General features: G+C 39.3%; 2 protein-coding genes across 2 annotated transcripts; both read right to left on the bottom strand.

Annotated features, from left to right (window-relative positions):
• Positions 1–4: 4 nt before the first annotated feature.
• On the bottom strand, positions 5–5,417 carry LOC131692067 (uncharacterized). The gene is made up of 3 exons (XM_058978920.1): positions 5,259–5,417; positions 4,751–4,908; positions 5–4,665 (listed from the first exon to the last, which is right to left on the bottom strand). Exon 3 carries the CDS (start codon positions 4,580–4,582, stop codon positions 290–292), a length of 4,293 nt encoding a protein of 1,430 aa, XP_058834903.1. The 5' UTR covers positions 4,583–4,665; positions 4,751–4,908; positions 5,259–5,417; the 3' UTR covers positions 5–289.
• A 7,577-nt stretch (positions 5,418–12,994) lies between these two features.
• On the bottom strand, positions 12,995–18,887 carry LOC131692068 (uncharacterized). Its single transcript, XM_058978921.1, has 3 exons — positions 18,755–18,887; positions 18,246–18,405; positions 12,995–18,160 (listed from the first exon to the last, which is right to left on the bottom strand). Exon 3 carries the CDS (start codon positions 18,075–18,077, stop codon positions 13,794–13,796), a length of 4,284 nt encoding a protein of 1,427 aa, XP_058834904.1. The 5' UTR covers positions 18,078–18,160; positions 18,246–18,405; positions 18,755–18,887; the 3' UTR covers positions 12,995–13,793.
• Between the last annotated feature and the right edge of the window lie 680 nt (positions 18,888–19,567).

Below are 19,567 nucleotides of genomic sequence, written 5' to 3'. Positions count from 1 at the left end.
ATGCACCGAAGCAAGCGAGGTCGAAGTTACTAAAGGGTGTTTTTTTCATTTTTTTATTGCAATAAAAGGTGTAAAAAGTTGATGACAGCTGTTCGTTTATTTTGGTTGTGTTGATTTATCAGATACGTCGATACTTAGGAGAAAACATAGCAAAAGTATAGCGCCGAACCATGCAATGATTTCACTCATCAGAAATCAGATCTTATGTGCTTTCGGGACATCTTTTGTGGCCTGTTTCTTTTTGCTTTTGATTTTTAGTAAAAGTAGTAAACCAGACTGCCACAGGCCGCTAAGGTTGCAAAGATTTCTTCCGTTCTACATAAGCCTGTAGGGCCCTAAAATTCTTACTCGTAGCCTCCAATCCTAGCATTGTTTTCCCAAATTGTATCACACCTGGATCAAGAAGATATGAGCGAGAATAGCTTCCTTGCTTCTCCCAAAGTGATTCGTGACCAGGATAGTCGAAGATTTTATGAATCATATTTGGTGTTAATTTGAGATTGACCCCAATAGATTTGCTAATATTGACTAATACTTGTACAATATTTCCATATAACGATCCGTTAGTAACGATGGCATCTTTAACATAGTTTGATACAGTTTTTACATTGGAAAGCTGTACATGAGCATCAACATCGGCTTCCTGATCGATTAGGTAGGCAATTACTTTTGAACTGTTGAAAATAGCAGCTACATGTAATGGTGTTACACTGGATGCTTTGCCAACATCTTTATCAATTTGCTTTTCTTCTATGAAAACTTTTATCAATTCTACGGCATCATATGCAGCGGCTGTATGCAAAATTGTAAATTTAAGTTTACCCAGAAGCGTTTGATCATCAGAAGCATTGATCAAATTGGCACCGTTTTCTAACAAAAGTTTAACAATCCTTTGGTAATTTTGAAGAGATGCTAAAAACAATGGTGTTGCACCCAATGCATCTATTAGATTATAATCCGCTTTTTTCGCCAGGAGATATTCAGCAACTTTCAACTTTCCGTGAAAAGCAGCTGTATGCAAAGCAGTATCCAGCTTGATGTCAAGGAAATTGATATCAAACTTCAGTTTTTCTATTAGATATTTCACAACCGGAAGCTGCCCATGTTGAGCAGCAGAATGCAGCGCTGACCAGCCAGCGCTGTTACAGGAATAGAGATTAGCACCTTCATTCAATAGCAGTTGCACTATTTTCAAATGTCCGTTTTGCGCAGCAGCTAACATTGGCGTGCAACCATTAGTTCCAGGGTGATCAATGCCGTCGATCAATTCATACCGAAGCTCTTTCATTTTATTCACAAAATATCCGACGGTCTCCAGTTTTCCGCCATACGCAGCTAAATGCAAAGCGGTCCCAGATCCTAGCTTCGCCTTTAACAAATCAGCATTTTTTTCTACTAAACGTTTAACGGTATTCACGCCATCCATTTGAACCACAATTTGTAACAAGCTGGCATCATCATTCGGATTGAAAAACCGAACAACTTCCATGTGACCAGCAATAACGGCTAGGTCCAACGGCGTTTTGCCGAGATCGTCTCGGATGTTCCGAAGTTCCTTGCTTTTACTGTCGAGAAACTCCACTACATTCAAATGGCCATTGAAAGAAGCAATATGCAATGGAGTCCAGCCTGTGGCCATTTTCGTTTCCAACGAATCGAAAAGAAAGGTGTAATTTAGGTCAATCTTTGCTCCTTCATCAGGGAGATGTACGAGGTCATTCATATAGCCATAATTGCTAGCAAAACGCAAATGTGTCCAGCCTGTAGACATTCTACCACTTAATGAAGCGTACGCAATTGTAGACTTCAATTCCAGTTTCGCTCCCTTGCTGGCGAGAAGTTCTACCACATCCACATAGCCATTCTCAGCAGCAATGTAGAGTGGAGTCCTTTTATATTTGTCTACGGCATCGATACATTCTTCGGCATTGGATGCATGTGTCAGTATCTGTTCAATTGCCTCGTAACTGCCATTTTCGGCTAACATGTGAATAACAGTAGCAGTACGATAGCCGTAGGTATTGGTGAGCTCCTGGTCAAAATCTTTAATTAGTTTGGGATATTTGCTTGCATAATTCCAAACAACAACTGTATGATCGGCGCTTGCATTCTTGAGTAAATTCATGGCAGCTCGTAATGTTTCTTCCTCTTTCCCGAATGACTTCAATTTCAATCTGATCACATCTTGTACTAATCTGTGAATACTTAATAGGGTCTGCTTCTTTTGACCGTTTATCATGGAATATTTTACAAGTAAACGTACAGCCGATTTTAGAACATCTCCATCACCGTCTGCTAAACTTAAGAACATATCTCTACCTATGTTTTCTGGCGATAGATAAGCAATGATATCCAAAATTTTAATGGCTAATTTTCCATACTGCTTATCACAGATAGTGTCGATTGTAATATTCCAAGTTGTTGCAGTTGTTTTGGCATAGTCGTTGTCAATTCCAACGAATAAATCACAGTTCAGTAGATCCATTTGCTTCTGTCTATATTTTTCAAGGTAGTTTCCAATGCTAAATTCCTCCTCCATTACTCGTTGATCTTCAATGTATGCTATTGCTTGCTGTATCGCTAAAGGAAACCGTTGCAGTGTTTCCACTAATTTTTCTATTTCTTCGTCTTGAGATTCGTCATGTGCAGGTATACGCAATCCTTTTTTGACGAACTCGATGGCATCTTTTACCTTAAGATCACTTAGTTCCAGAACCTCAATTCCTCTTTCCCATTCTCGAATGCGAGAAGTGAGCAAAATATAAGGCATTTTATCCTGAGGACAAAGTGCTCTACGCGGTAAAAATCGAATGAAATAATCATTTTTCTCTGCGTTGTCGAAAATAAAGAGACTTTTTCCACTAGCGAAACGAAGATATACCATGTCTACAATGACCGCTATATTTCTATCTTCCTTGTCTACATTTTTCAAACTAATTTCCAACTTGTCCTGAGCTAATCTACGAAAAGAGTCAGTAAGGGATGCCTCATTTTCAGCATTAATCCATACGATGTTGCCGTCATAATAGTTACTATACCGATGGATATATTTTCTGGCTAGCTCAGTTTTTCCTATTCCTCCCAAACCACTTATGGAAGTCATTTGTGTTATTACAGTTACCCTATCGTTAGCTGCATTCTCCGTCAACCTTTTATGTAACTCCAGCAACTCTTCTTTTCTACCGGTAAACAGTTCTACTGGCTGCTTTGCATCAAACCAAATGGATTGCCTATTGTAAACTATTTTCTGTTTTACAATTTCTTCAACCTTTGCTATCTTACTTTCCAATTTCTCCATACCAGCATGTGTAATTGCATGTCCTTTTTCATTCGCTTCTGCTATATTTGCACGTTCTTCACTAGCACCATGAAAGCCTTCCTTCAAATTTTGTAAAATTACTTGATGTTCTCGTTTTACTGTTTCAAAATGTTTTTGAAACTCTTTAAAGCACTCTTCAATTCTCAAACTTTTGAGATCTATCTCTATTCCCTCCAATATCGTGCGGTCTTCTGCTAATCCCCGGCATATTTTTTTCAAATCACTTACGTTCTCCAACAAATCCTTCTTAACCTCTTCTATTACGTTTATTATTTCTTCCTTTCTCATCTCAGGATCCTTATTCTTTCGATTAATTTCTCCGAGTATCTTTGCCACTGCTTTCAAGAAATCTTCTCTTTCTAAAATATAATTGTAGCCCGTGAATTGGACACTTTTACTTTCTGCTATATTGTCCCTCTCATATTTATATTTTAGATTGTTAAAGCATTCGTTCATAAGAAGGCGACGGTAGCCATATTTACCCGTATCACCTTCAGATGTTTTCTTGTAGAAAATAGTTTTACCATTTTGTGTTACTAACAAACCGACTTTATCGTAGAGATTTGCAGTATTCCAAATCCTGCTATTTAGGTAATGTTCATATTTGATTTGAAATCCAGAGGTTATACTGCATACGTCTTCTCTTTTAGAACTACCTAAAAGAACACCTTCCACTAGCGAAGCGCCCTTTCTGTTCGCCATGTGATCAATCGCCCTATTTACGGCATCCTTTGCCAATAGCTGAACTGCTTTACTCGGTCCTAGCTCGGTAGTGACTCTCATGAATTGCATTTCGAAACTTTGAAAAATATCAAACCCTGCTTCTACTAATTCCTTCCTTAATTCAGCCGGATGTTTCTTGAAAAACTCAATAAGATCCAATAGATTATTAACTTTTTTCTGGTGATATTTTTCGCCTAGTTTACCTCCCAATTTCTTTCCTCCTGCTTTTCCTACCTGTCCTCCGATGTTCGCCCCTGACGCCAGCGAACCAATTAGTAAACCTACAAGTCCACCAGCGACTTTGCCAGCACCTTGCCCAATTTGTTCTGATAATGTATCTGACCATTTACCATGTTTTGTTACTTCTCCTTGGACGAGCATGTAATAGGCACCTAGTTTGTCTTCCATAATTCCAACGAAGTATTCAATAAACTCGCCTAGCCTTGTATGTACTTGAGTGTACGCGTTATCCTGCTGACAAGAGCCAATCGTGCGGACCGATTTAGAAGGTCCTGATCCATTGTTAAATTCCATTATCATTAATTGAGAATTTAAATAGGTACAGGATCACTTCAAGACACTTCACTTGTAATGCTTTTTTCTCATAAAGCAAAATGCTCTTCCTAAATCATCACATTTCATCGAAAATAGAATAAACAATGGTTATTTCCGTTAGCTCCATAAAACTATCGAACAAACGAATCTTACCTGCATTCATCTAGAGGTCCAAAATCAGCCTAAACTGCCGGTTTGAAAAGCTGCTCGTTGAACCTTATCAATTATTCATAGTTATCAGTGCAAAAATACTCTACATGTTGGGCTGTGAACAGCATGTCCAGTTCCCCTTTCACGCCAATAGCTTGAATCTGATTAAGTGTGTGAAGCAATCGGAAGGAAAGTTCATTTCGCCATATCAGAAGTGTCAAATGATGAATGCTAGTTGCAAGTCTATTTGTTTGTGATTCAATTATAATCAGCTGTTATTAACTTATTTGACGTCTAGGATACCAACACTGATGCAATGTGTATAGACATATATGTACACGAAATAAGACACACACAGCGATTCTCCACCTGATTTAACCTCATTTGGCAAAAATTGCACCTCAATCTCGCACTAACCCAATTACGCATGGATTAGTCAATAAGCCACAAAGTTAAGTAACTTGCAAAAATCCCAAAAACGCACGAAAAAACGAAAAGATTGTTCACTCACATTACTTCAATTCAGGATAACACTCGTTTAAGATTTGTGGTGGCCGTGTTATGTGCACCGGCTATCCAAAAGTACTGCATTTGTACTACTGTCGCTCTGCAAAGGAATGTCGATATCGCCGATCGCCAGCTGAATTGGTGTTGTGCCGTTTTGACGTTTGAATTGCGAGGCAAGCAAACCGCTTTTAAGCTTAAGGGGAGGGCGGTAGTATAAAAGTGTGATATGTCAGTATGCGTATTAAAATACAAAACTTAAACATCTCAATGTGTGCTCACCGCTCTCTTGCTACCAGCACATTTGCTCACTAAGCCGACACGTTATGACCACTGCGTAACTCTGTATGAATCAATGAAGCAGTACGCGCTGCGTTACATAGCGGTACTTTCCAAGCCCCTGCTCGGCCAGAATGGCATTTGCTGCGCTCTTTGTTTTTTCTTGGCTGATCAGCTGTTAACAGGTTTTCTTAAGAACAGCTGATCAGCAAAGCAAACAATGAGCGCACCAAATGTCAATTCGGTCGAGCTGGGGCTCAGAAAGTACCGCTATGTAATACAGCGTATATTGCTTGATAATATATGTAGTGATGTATTTTTTACTCGATTAATGCAAATAATCTCTAAAATAATCGAAAAATCATTAATCGATTATACGCTTTTGGTATAATCTAGAAAATCGATTAGCTGATATCAATTAATCAACAGCATAATTCATGAAGGATGTGCTAACGGTAAATATGAAAATCACAACAAAAAATGACAAGCGCTGTCAAAATTTCAAAATGTACCCAGCGATTTTTTTTGTTGGCAAACTAAGATTTCTTACCTAATCAATTATTGATCTTAATCAATTATCTGGGTCGATTAATCGAATCAATCAATCGAACTCTCAAAAATTGGTGGTGGTCAGCTATTTTCGTCCGCGTCCCTTATCACCGATTTCATAAGATGAATCGTCAACAGTGCTATCTTTGAAAATGAACTGTCTTGGTTATGCAACTAATTTCCCTGATCTTAATTTATTGCAAATAATTAAGTAGGTTTTATTATATTCAGAATTGCACATATTTTGTCGTATGTAATTTTAAATGTTCTTTGATTTGATGGCATTGAAAGGGAAAACGTATCCGCCGACTGATCAAACTAATTTCTTTGTTTGTTTAGTGTTTATTTGACCAACTAAGGAACTAATCCACGGGGCATTTAATGTGCGTGGGGAATACACATGGTCTTGTCTGAGTGAAATGATGACTGTTGATTCATATATTAGGAGTTAAGAATCGTGAGAAGAATTAGAAGCTATTTACCAATTTGCAGCAGTTATATCAGCACGAAGAATCCATAAAAAAATAAAATAATCATAGCACCGGATAAAGAATTTCTTCAGTTACATTCGACTTTTAGCTGATTTGAAATATGTTACAATAAGCAAGAATTATTGCAAAAATTAATTTCAAACTATAATGTAAAGGATGCAGCAATGCAAGCTTTAAACTCGTTTTTCTCGAAATCAATACAATGTCACTTAGTCCGGTCTGACTTAACACCGACCATATGGTTTATTGTCATACTCATTGACTTACTTTTAGTCTCATTAATTAATTTCATTAAATCAAGTTAATTAATTGTTCTCGTTGTATTGAATGCTTTCAACTTGTCATGTTAACTATAGTTCTTTATGAGTATAAACATATTCTAGCTTGATTATTCACGAAAAAGGTGACAGGTTAGTTTCTTTTCGTTCTTATTGTTTCCAAACTTGTTCTAGTAATTAGTGAAAAATTAGCGTCATCGGTTGCATATTCGATATACAAAGCAAGTCGTGTCAGGTATTTCGGTGGTACTTATTTTATACCGTTTAAAATCCGCTTCAGTTATCTTAACAACGCGCGCGAATAATTTGTATTTGTATTTGTACTTGTCATATATACACCAACAGGCATTTCCAAGCGCCAATGATGTCTTAATGCTATACTTATTGCTAACAGTCATATCGTTAAAAACTTTGATAAAAATAATAACAATACAGAGAGAAAAAATCTACAATGAAGGAATCAGTTAAATCGTAGACGTAGATTTGAGCGAGACAAATTAAAGTCGAAAGCTGATGCGACTCGATTGTAGGCCAGTAATGGCCTAGTGCATGCTATAATTAGAGCGTCGAAATGGCAATCGGAGCATGAGGTTGTTACGCGTTGTTCGAGGTGCGACATTTATGTTAATTTGCTCGAAGATGGCTGGGCAATCCAAATGACCTCGCAAAGTATCAGCAACGAACAAAGCTTCGAACAAGCAGGGATTCCAAATTAATCAGCTGGCACCGGCTTTCGTAACTTGGCAGACGGACGGGATCTTTTTTCGTGAGAACGATATCACCGAGCACTTCTTTGGATTTACACACATACGGTTCGTGTTACACCAGTCAGCGAAGGTTTCAAACTGTCGTTGGAGTAATCTACAATCTTCAGTAGAGCGGATGAGAAGAAACATCTTGAGATCGTCTGCGAAGGACAGGCGTGGAATCTTCAGAACTAGATGAGTGTCTTTGAAGTAAAGCAGAAACATCAGCGGTCCCAAATGAATTCCCTGGGGTACTCCTGATGTAGAAGTAAATGAGGGTGCCTGACAATCTCCAATGACAACCACTATTTCTCGACCTGAAAGGTAGGATCGAAACAACTGCGACAGACTACCGTTAATTCCAAATCTCTCCATTTTAGCGATTGTTATGCCATGGTTCACTTTGTCAAAAGCAGTAGATTGGTCTGTCTAGATAACATCGGCTTGAGCGCGACGTTCCATACTCTCTGTTATGTAGGATGTCAGGCAAAGCAGGTTAGTCGTTGTCGAACGCCCAGACGTGAAACCATGTTGATCGTCACTTAGCTACTGCTTGCAGAGAGCCTGAAGAGGTTCCATAATCACCAGCTCGAACAACTTCGAGACAGCACTCAATGAAGTAATTCCCCAGTAATCACTGACGTCTCTCTTATTACCTTTTTTATGGTATTGGAACATATTCGCGGACTTCCAGCAGGATGGAAAGATGCCTCTGGCAATAGATGCTCTAAAGATGCGAGGAAGCAGAGTCGCTAAAACATCGATGTGCCTTATCAAAAGTACTGAAGGGAAGCCATCGGGTCCCGGATTGAAAGACGATTTCTACCAAGAACAAGCTCTGGTAATCATCGTTTCATGAACATCGATAGCGCTTAGATTTTGGCTCACAACCGGAACTTGACTAACAGCGACTTCAATTTGATCTACTGTCAAGGCCTCATCTGTGAACACATTCCCGAATTTCGCCAAAAAAAATTCTGCACATATCTTGGGATGTGGTAGCTGTGCAGCCGTTGAAAGTCATAGACAACGGCAATCCGGATTCCTTGCGCTGCTCATTCGCATATTTCCCGAAACTTTTTGGGTGCGACCTGAGATGACGCTGAATGTTTTGCTGATATCGAAAGAAACAATCCTGACTAGCTCGTTTATAAGCAAGGTTGAGACTGACGTAATAGTTTCTAAGTGGAATTGTGCGATACTTGGTAAACCTCCGCAGAGCAGCTCTCTTAATGGACTTCAGCCGTCGCCTCGTGCTCGTTTGCCAAGGAAGGTCGATTTGTTGATGATGAACTGTCTTCGGGACGTGCCTGTCAATGACATAACCCAAAACGTTGGAAAATGTTTGAACATCTTCGGGGTCCAGCCGAGCTGTAGCTGTCAAGAAGCCCCACCGCCCCTGAGTGAAGAACGGAGTGATCGGAATACAAGTAAAGAAATCCATTGCGGGAAGATCTCCACGATATGCTGGGGAGATTGAAATCTCCTAGTACGATGATCTCATCAACCGATTTAGCGTCTTCGAGGATGGTAAAAACTGAGCTGCAGTGCGCGTCAACATATTCGATGTCACGGACTCGGTCGGGTGGGACGTACAACGCACACAAGTACAACTTACGCTCGCCAAGCTCGATTATCGTCCGGACTTGTTCGAGGCAATCCCAGCAAGTCTTCTCAACAACTCGTGCCTTCATTCTGCGATTAAGTTGTAGCAGACTAATACACCACCTCCGGTAGATTTACGGCTATTACTAGTGTTCCGGTCGCAACGAAAAACCTCATATCCAGTACCGAACACTTCACGAAAGCGTGTCATCGTTTAACCACGTTTCGACGAAGACGATGATATCAAAACTGTTATCGGAGACTGCAAGGCTCCGGTTGAATTGATACCACCAACGTTTTGATAGTATAGTAGCAGCTTGTCTCGTCGTTGTCCAAAGCTGGAAATCGAAGAGTTTTGAGGCAAAAAAGAGCTCACAGATGCTTCATACTTGCCTGCTATAGGTTTGCGGAAGACCCCTTGTCCCAACTCCACCATAGGACCGGGACGGCTGCTGGTCGCTGGCTGGAGGGGCTCGACTGCGATTGGGGGGACTAAGGGCTTCCTCAGGACTGGTAGCAAGTGTGCGTCCCGGTGACCGGGAAAACGGGAAACCGAGGTTGTACTCGATGCAGTTGGTCTAGGTACCACTCCTAAACGACTGCGGGTCGCTGGCATGGAAGGTGACGTCTGATACCGATAGGAACTTTGGCAATTGACGGTGAGCTGGAATCGAAGAATATTTCGGTGCTAGAAAGTTTCGAAATACATCGTACTTGCCGCAGTATGAAGCTCGGAAGACTCTTTTGCCACTCCCGCACACAGGACCGGGACGACTGGTGAACGCTGGCTGCAGTAGCTGGACTATGGCGGAGGGATCGAGGGCTTCCATATTACAAGCGGCGATGCATCTCGGAGTCCGATGTGACCTATTGACGAAATCTATCGGAAGGAAACAAAATGGAGCTTTGTCAGTCCTTCTTAACCAACAAGATCGCTTTGGGTGTATTGCTTATTCCCAGGCATTCTTGGGTCACTTCTTTTTGGAGTAGGTAAATACCCCGTAAGTCGCTTGATACACAGCCCCCTTTGAGCTACAGAACCAGAATTTGCCGGAAAATGTGTCTCAATGCGGTTGCAGAGATTAGACACGACTTTGTTCAGGTTATCTACTGCCTCGCACAATTTTTTAATGTCCACGATGGAAGCAGCGGAATCGGTTTGCTCCATCCACTTGTTGAAACTGCAAGCACAATTGTCGCACAGCCAGTACAAGTTCTTATTGAATCCTGACAACAAGTCCAGAGAAGATCGCTGCATACCAGGAATGCAAGTGCGGGGAAAACCCGATCCACAATTGCCACGACATGTAATTTTCTCGATCCCATTAACAAGAAAGTCACATGTTTTGCATGCAGAATTCATTGCTACTTTCTATCCGCCTTTTTGACGTGTGGGAAGCACTTTTCGCTATTGGCCTGCGTTGGGTTTCAAATTTAGTGGGGTAATCCACTGTGATGTAAACAAAATCGCGATATATACGAAGAATCACTACAGAAAATCGCTTCAAATACACAAACCAACACAAAACTATGCAGGAGATTGGCACAATCATTTTCCGTCGTCAACGTATTCTGTCCCTGGCAACACTGCTCCATCGGAATCCAATCAGACTAATTGCAATAACTTCAGCTCTAGAGCTGATCCTTGTAACTGTAAGAGTTATAGCTGTTTAAAAACGTTGTTGTCCACAAACAACATGGCCATGAACGGGTTAATTATTAGTGTATTGGTTTTAGTATCGATAATGGTTCCCATTTCCTCTAAAGAATCATGTCCAATAATAGCATCGAAGGTTTCTAATTTATCCATATGATAAAATTTAATATTTTCCTCTGAGTGTGGCTTGAAAAGCTTAGCTTGTGAAAACTTAGAAATTTTTAGGCTTCCCCCAACTGAAGAAATGTCAAACAGAGTTGTTGAAGTAGATAAACGAAAAAAAAACTTGTTCGGAAAAGACAAGGAAAAGGAATCCAAAAAAATGCTCCGAAGCGCAAACGTGATCGTCGAACAGCTAAGCAACCACGTTAGTAGGAATGCACAACTTCAATTCCACACTCTGGCGACGACGAGGACACCGAAGAAGTCATTTGCAAGTACAAAATCAGACGAAGCTGCTGAAAAAATATGTTATTCCAACGTCTCCTTCCGCGGTATCATGATTTGTGATCATTTGCCACTTTCTCATTTTCTTACCTGAATGACCCCGATGGATTGCATTTATTATTTGTATTATACATTTTTAAATAATCTAAAGTATTCATATTCTTCAAATAAAAGTTGAACCGCTGATTTTCTAGGTGCATACATTGTTTTATTTAACCTCGAAGATATTGTAAACATCGAAAAAAGCTTTTTTTTGTTTAGCTTGGAAAATTTTTAGCCAGACATAAAATCATCATTGCCAAAATGTTGTCAGATGTATAACTTTTTCAACAAGTGCTTGTTTGTCAAAATCAGTGCAAAAAGACCGTCGTCAAAAAAAAACTAATGTAGCGTTGACATTAGTGCTGGTTGCCATCTGCTGATGCCAGCATGCTGGCAACCAGCACACTACCAGCATAATGTAAACGCATGCCATCTGCTGGTGCCAGCTGCTGGCAAGCGTTTACATTATGCTGGTGGCGTGCTGGTTGCCAGCATGCTGGCACCAGCAGATGGCAACCAGCACTAATGTAAACTGGGCATAAATAAGAATAACGTCCAATTTCTTCACCGGATGAAAACCGGTTTTCGCTGAAAATCAGTTTTCAGGTTGCTGGTGACCAATTAGCCGAAAACCGGTTTTCAACGAAAACCGGTTTTCATCCAAGTGAAGAAATTAGCCGTAAGTGTGCTCAAGTGACGAACGAGTGTTTACGTTTTGGCTAGCGTAGTACTTTCCCATGAACAGGGTTGCCAATATTTTTCAAAGAAAATCTGGCTGTGCAAATAAAAATGTCTGGCAAAATCTACTTGAAAGCGAACTTAAAATCACCGAAATGTGATGTACATTTTAGTCTTCATAGAACGTGTATCAAACGGTTTTTTGTAAAATTTAGGGATACGTGACTCCGGTTTCCAAAATGTGTGTGTAACAACTTCTATAATTTATGAATCTGGCAGATTGAGAGGTTTGTATTTTTATCTGGAAGCTGCAAAAACCTCTGGCTGTGCCAGATAAATCTGGCATAATGGCATTGCTGCCCATGAAAAGACTATCGTTGTTTTGTACTGGCGGCTTGGTGCGAACGATAATTGTCAATAGCCTTAATAACTGTAGTAAAACTGGTTCTAGCCCAACGAAGTCAGTTGTAGCACCTGCTACAGTAATACTAAAATGACCAGGTAACCAGGTTTTTTTTTCTATTTGAGCTCCACATGCGACAGTTTCTACCAAGCGAACGGGATTGGTCTATGAACATTTCGAAATCGATATTTCTGTACAATGAACATTTCGAAATCGATATTTCGGACCCCTTTCCGATGTTTTTTTTTGGATCCGCCCCTGTGTATCACGACTAAACCTCGCCTCACTGTTGCAGCTACCTAAAGATTAGACGTATCTCGAGTCTATATTCGGTACCGCTGACGAATCTCCGATCACTCCGGACGAACTAGTGACTCTGGTGTCCGAAGCCATGATCATTCTGCGTACGAACCTGGACCCGAACGGAACAGCTGTAAGCTGACATCTCCCTCATCCATCGGTATGGGTCGCAAAGCAGTCAATATTGCGAATTGAAACGCTTGACTGGTTTGGGAAAAAGCATTTTATTATATTTTTGTCAGATTTTCGGTGCCAAATATTGGAGGAGGGTTTTTTTATTCATTTCGTTTATTTGATAGGTATAAATGCGTTAGCTTGGCGGTGCCAAACTCTTTTGTTTTTACATTTTGGATATCTTAAAACTAGGAGGTCACAATGTTGAAATATTTTTTTTGTAAAAGAGAGCTATCTTAAGACTAGAAATAGGAAAAATTTTCATGAAAAAGATTTTTTTCATGAAAATTTTTTTAACAAGGGATTCAGTTTGATATACAAGAGGGGGAGTAATAGTTTTTTACGAAATATTTTACAGTTATATTAAAGCTAACAATATAGTTTGGTACACAAAAGAGGGAACAAATATGTATGAGAAGTTTCACAGATTTCATAAAACTAGAGATACAATTCTATTTACAAGATGAAGGACAATAGTTTCAATAAAGAGTAAAAATTACAGCTTATCTTAAAACTAGGAATACAGAATACAAATTTGATTTTTTTAATGCTGGGTTAAGATACTCAGAGGGGGGCCTATTTCAAGGAGGGTGTGATCGTTGCAATAAGGTGCAACATTACATGCCACTTGCTGCAGTACCTCCAACTAAAATTCACTGAAGCTAGCGAAATCGAAGTTACTAAAGGGTGGTTTTTCTTCATATTTTATTTAAATTCAAATAAAATCGATGATAACCATTGTTGTTTATTTATTTTGGTTGTGTCGATTTATCAGATACGTCGATACTTTTGGGAAAATATGGCAAAAGCACAGCACCGAACCGTGTTATGATTTCGCTATGATCTCATCAGAACCTATGTGCTTTCGAGACATCTTTTGTGACCTGTTTTTTTTAATTTTTCTTTCGTTCTACATAAGCCTGTAAAGTCCTAAAATGCTTACTCACAATCTCTAACCCTAAGATTGTTTTCCCAAATTGTATTACGCATGGATCAAACAAATATGAGCGCAAATAGCTTCTTTGTTTCTCCCAAAGTGATTCGTGACCAGGATAGTCGCAGATTTTGTGAATCATATTTGGTGTTATCTTAAGATTGTCATCAACAACAGTGCAAATATTGACTAATACTTGTACAATATTTCCATAAAATGATCCGTTCGAAACGATAGCATCTTTAACATAGTTTGATACAGTTTTTACATTGGAAAGCTGTACATGAGCATCAACATCGGCTTCCTGATCGATTAGGTAGGCAATTACTTTTGAACTGTTGAAAATAGCAGCTACATGTAATGGTGTTACACTGAATGCCTTGCCAACATCCTTACCCATTTGCTTGTGTTCTATTAAATGTTTCATCAATTCGACGTTATCATATATTGCGGCGGTATGCAGAATTGTAAAATTAAGTTTACCGTACAACGTTTTATCATCAGAAGTATCGAACAAATTGGCACCTTTTTCTAGCAAAAGTTCAACAATCCTTTGGTGATTTTGAAGAGATGCTAAAAACAATGGTGTTGCTCCCAATGCATCTATTAGATTAAAATCCGCTTTTTTCGTTAGCAGATAATCAACAACTTTCAACCTTCCGTGAAAAGCAGCTGTATGCAAAGCAGTATCCAGCTTGATATCAAGGAAATTGATATCAAACTTCTGTTTTTCTATTAGATATTTCACAACTTGCAGCCGGCCACTTTGAGCAGCAGTATGTAGCGCTGACCAGCCATCTTTTTTACAAGCATAGAGATTAGCACCTTCATTCAATAGAAGTTGCACTATTTTCAAATGGCCGATTGTTGCAGCAGCTGACATTGGTGTGCAACCATCAGTTCCAGGGTGATCAATGCCGTCTCTCAATTCATACCGAAGCTCTTTCATTTTATTTACAAGATATTCGACGGTCTCCAGCTTTCCAGCATACACAGCTAAATGTAAAGCGGTCTCAGATCCTAGCTTCGCCTTTAATATATCAACATTTTTTTCTACTAAACGTTTAACGGTATTCACGCCATCCATTTGAACCACAATTTGTAACAAGCTGGCATCATCGTTGGGACTGAAATAACGAACGACTTGTATGTGACCAGCATTAACGGCTAGACCCAACGGCGTATTGCCAAGATTGTCTCGGATGTTCCGAAGTTCATTGCTTTTACTGTCGAGAACCTCCACTACATTTAAATGGCCATTAAAAGAAGCAATATGCAATGGAGTCCAACCTGTAGCCATTTTCGTTTCTAATGCACCGAAAATAAAAGTTGAGCTTAGATCAATTTTGGCCCCTTCATCAGGGAGGTGTACGAGGTCATTTGTATAGCCATAATTGCTAGCAAAACCAAAACCTGTCCAGCCTGTAGACATTCTACCACTTAATGAAGCGTACACAATTGTAGACTTGAAATCCAGCTTCGCTCCCCTGCTGGCGAGAAGTTCTACCACATCCACATAGCCATTCTCAGCAGCAATGTAGAGTGGAGTCCTTTTATATTTGTCTACGGCATCGATACATTCTTCGGCATTGGATGCATGTATCAGTATCTGTTCAATTGCCTCGTGACTGCCATTTTCGGCTAACATGTGAATAACAGTAGCAGTACGATAGCCGTAGGTATTGGTGAGCTCCTGGTCAAAATCTTTGATTAGTTTGGGATATTTGCTTGCATAATTCCAAACAATAACTATATGATCGGCACTTGCATTCTTGAGTAAATTCATAGCCGCTCGTAATGTTTCTTCCTCTTTCTCGAGAGACTTCAATTTCAATCTGATCACATCTTGTACTAATCTGTGAATACTTAATAGGGTCTGCTTCTTTTGACCGTTTATCATGGAATATTTTACAAGTAAACGTACAGACGATTTTAGAATATCTCCATCACCGTCTGCTAAACTTAAGAACATGTCTCTACCTATGTTTTCTGGCGATAGATAGGCAATGATATCCAAAATTTTAATGGCTAATTTTCCATACTGCTTATCACAGATAGTGTCGATTGTAATATTCCAAGTTGTGGCAGTTGTTTTGGCATAGTCGTTGTCAATTCCAACGAATAAATCACAGTTCAGTAGATCCATTTGCTTCTGTCTATACTTTTCAAGGTAGTTTCCAATGCTAAATTCCTCCTCCATTACTCGTTGATCTTCAATGTATGCTATTGCTTGCTGTATCGCTAAAGGAAACAGTTGCAATGTTTCTACTAATTTTTGTATTTCTTCATCTTGAGATTCGTCATGTGCAGGTATACGCAATCCTTTTTTGACGAAATCGATGGCATCTTTTATCTTTAGATCACTTAGTTCCAGAACCTCAATTCCTCTTTCCCATTCTCGAATGCGAGAAGTGACCAAAATATAAGGCATTTTATCCTGAGGACAACGTGCTCTACGCGGTAAAAATCGAATGAAATAATCATTTTTCTCTGCATTGTCGAAAATAAAGAGACTTTTTCCACTAGCGAATCGAAGATATACCATGTCTACAATGACCGCTATATTTCTATCTTCCTTGTCTACATTTTTCAAGCTAATTTCCAACTTGTCCTGAGCTAATCTACGAAAAGAGTCAATAAGGGATGCCTCATTTTCAGCATTAATCCATACGATGTTGCCGTCATAATAGTTACTATACCGATGGATATATTTTCTGGCTAGCTCAGTTTTTCCTATTCCTCCCAAGCCACTAATGGAAGTCATTTGTGTTATTACAGTTACCCTATCGTTAGCTGCATTCTCCGTCAACCTTTTATGTAACTCCAACAACTCTTCTTTTCTACCGGTAAACAGTTCTACTGGTTGCTTTGCATCAAACCAAATGGATTGCCTATTGTAAACTATTTTCTGTTTTACAATTTCTTCAACCTTTGCTATCTTACTTTCCAATTTCTCCATACCAGCATGTGTAATTGCATGTCCTTTTTCATTCGCTTCTGCTATATTTGCACGTTCTTCACTAGCACCATGAAAGCCTTCCTTCAAATTTTGTAAAATTACTTGATGTTCTCGTTTTACTGTTTCAAAATGTTTTTGAAACTCTTTAAAGCACTCTTCAATTCTCAAACTTTTGAGATCTATCTCTATTCCCTCCAATATCGTGCGGTCTTCTGCTAATCCCCGGCATATTTTTTTCAAATCACTTACGTTCTCCAACAAATCCTTCTTAACCTCTTCTATTACGTTTATTATTTCTTCCTTTCTCATCTCAGGATCCTTATTCTTTCGATTAATTTCTCCGAGTATCTTTGCCACTGCTTTCAAGAAATCTTCTCTTTCTAAAATATAATTGTAGCCCGTGAATTGGACACTTTTACTTTCTGCTATATTGTCCCTCTCATATTTATATTTTAGATTGTTAAAGCATTCGTTCATAAGAAGGCGACGGTAGCCATATTTACCCGTATCACCTTCAGATGTTTTCTTGTAGAAAATAGTTTTACCATTTTGTGTTACTAACAAACCGACTTTATCGTAGAGATTTGCAGTATTCCAAATCCTGCTATTTAGGTAATGTTCATATTTGATTTGAAATCCAGAGGTTATACTGCATACGTCTTCTCTTTTAGAACTACCTAAAAGAACACCTTCCACTAGCGAAGCGCCCTTTCTGTTCGCCATGTGATCAATCGCCCTATTTACGGCATCCTTTGCCAATAGCTGAACTGCTTTACTCGGTCCTAGCTCGGTAGTGACTCTCATGAATTGCATTTCGAAACTTTGAAAAATATCAAACCCTGCTTCTACTAATTCCTTCCTTAATTCAGCCGGATGTTTCTTGAAAAACTCAATAAGATCCAATAGATTATTAACTTTTTTCTGGTGATATTTTTCGCCTAGTTTACCTCCCAATTTCTTTCCTCCTGCTTTTCCTACCTGTCCACCGATGTTTGCCCCTGACGCCAGCGAACCAATTAGTAAACCTAAAAGTCCACCAGCGACTTTGCCAACACCTTGCCCAATTTGTTCTGATAATGTATCTGACCATTTACCATGTTTTGTTACTTCTCCTTGGACGAGCATGGAATAGGCACCTAGTTTGTCTTCCATCATTCCAACGAAGTATTCAGCAAACTCGCCTAGCCTTGTATGTACTTGGGTGTACGCGTTGTCCTGCTGACAAGAGCCAATCGTGCGGACCGGTTTAGAAGATCCTGATCCATTGTTAAATTCCATTATCATTAATTGAGAATTTAAATAGGTACAGGATCACTTCAAGACACTTCACTTGTAATGCTTTTTTCTCGTAAAGCAAAATGCTCTTCCTAAATCATCACATTTAATCGAAAATAGAATAAACATTGGTTATTTCCGTTAGCTCCATAAAACTATCAAACAAACGAATCTTACCTGCATTCATCTAGAGGTCCAAAACCAGCCTAAACTCTGCCGGTTTGAAAAGCTGCTCGTTGAACCTTATCAATTAGCCATAGTTATCAGTGCTAAAATACTCTACATGTTGGGCTGTGAACAGCATGTCCATTTCCTCTTTCACGCCAAAAGCTCGAATCTGATTAAGTGTGTGAAGCAATCGGAATGAAAGTTCATTTCGCCATATCAGAAGTGTCAAAGGACGAATGCTAGTTGCAAGTCTATTTGTTTGTGATTCAATTATAATCAGCTGTTATCAACTTATTTGACGTCTAGGATACCAACACTGATGCAATGTGTATAGACATATATGTACACGAAATAAGACACACACAGCGATTCTCCACCTGATTTAACCTCATTTGGCAAAAATTGCACCTCAATCTCGCACTAACCCAATTACGCATGGATTAGTCAATAAACCACAAAGTTACTTCGATGCAAAAATCCCAAAAACGCACAAAAAAACGAAAAGATTGTTCACTCACATTACTTCAATTCGAGATAACACTCGTTTAAGATTTGTGGTGGCCGTGTTATGTGCACCGGCTATCCAAAAGTACTGCATTTGTGCTACTGTGGCTCTGCAAAAGAATGTGGATATCGCTATAGACTTACCCGGCTGAATTGGTATTGTGCCGTTTTGACGTTTGAATTGCGAGGCAAGCAAACCGCTTTTAAGCTTAAGGGGAGGGCGGTAGTATAAAAGTATGATATGTCAGTATGCGTATTAAAATACAAAACTTCAAACATCTCAATGTGTGCTCAACGCTCTCTTGCTACCAGCACATTTGCTCACTAAGCCGACACGTTATGGCCACAGCGTAACTCTTTATTAATCAATGAAGCAGTACGCGCTGCGTTACATAGCGGTACTTTCCAAGCCCCTGCTCGGCCGGAATGGCATTTGCTGCGCTCTTTGTTTTTTCTTGGCTGATCAGCTGTTAACAGGTTTTCTAAAGAATAGCTGATCAGCAAAGCAAACAAAGAGCGCACCAAATGTCAATTCGGTCGAGCTGGGGTTCAGAAAGTACCGCTATGTAACACAGCGTATTTTGATTGATAACATATGTAGTGATGTATTTATTATTATTAACGCAAATAATCTTTAAAATAATCGAAAAATCATTAATCGATTATACGCTTTTGGTATAATCGAGAAAATCGATTAGCTGATATCAATTAATCAACAGCATAATTCATGAAGGATGTGCTCACGGTAAAAAGACAAAATGTACCCAGCGACCTTTTTTGTTGGCGAACTAAGATTTCTTCCCTAATCGATTATTGATCTTAATCAA

The sequence above is a fragment of the Topomyia yanbarensis genome, chromosome 3 (genome assembly GCF_030247195.1).
Source record: "Topomyia yanbarensis strain Yona2022 chromosome 3, ASM3024719v1, whole genome shotgun sequence".
NCBI lineage: Eukaryota > Metazoa > Arthropoda > Insecta > Diptera > Culicidae > Topomyia > Topomyia yanbarensis.
Note: the sequence above shows the minus strand (reverse complement) of the source record. Positions and strands in the feature narration are given on the sequence as shown.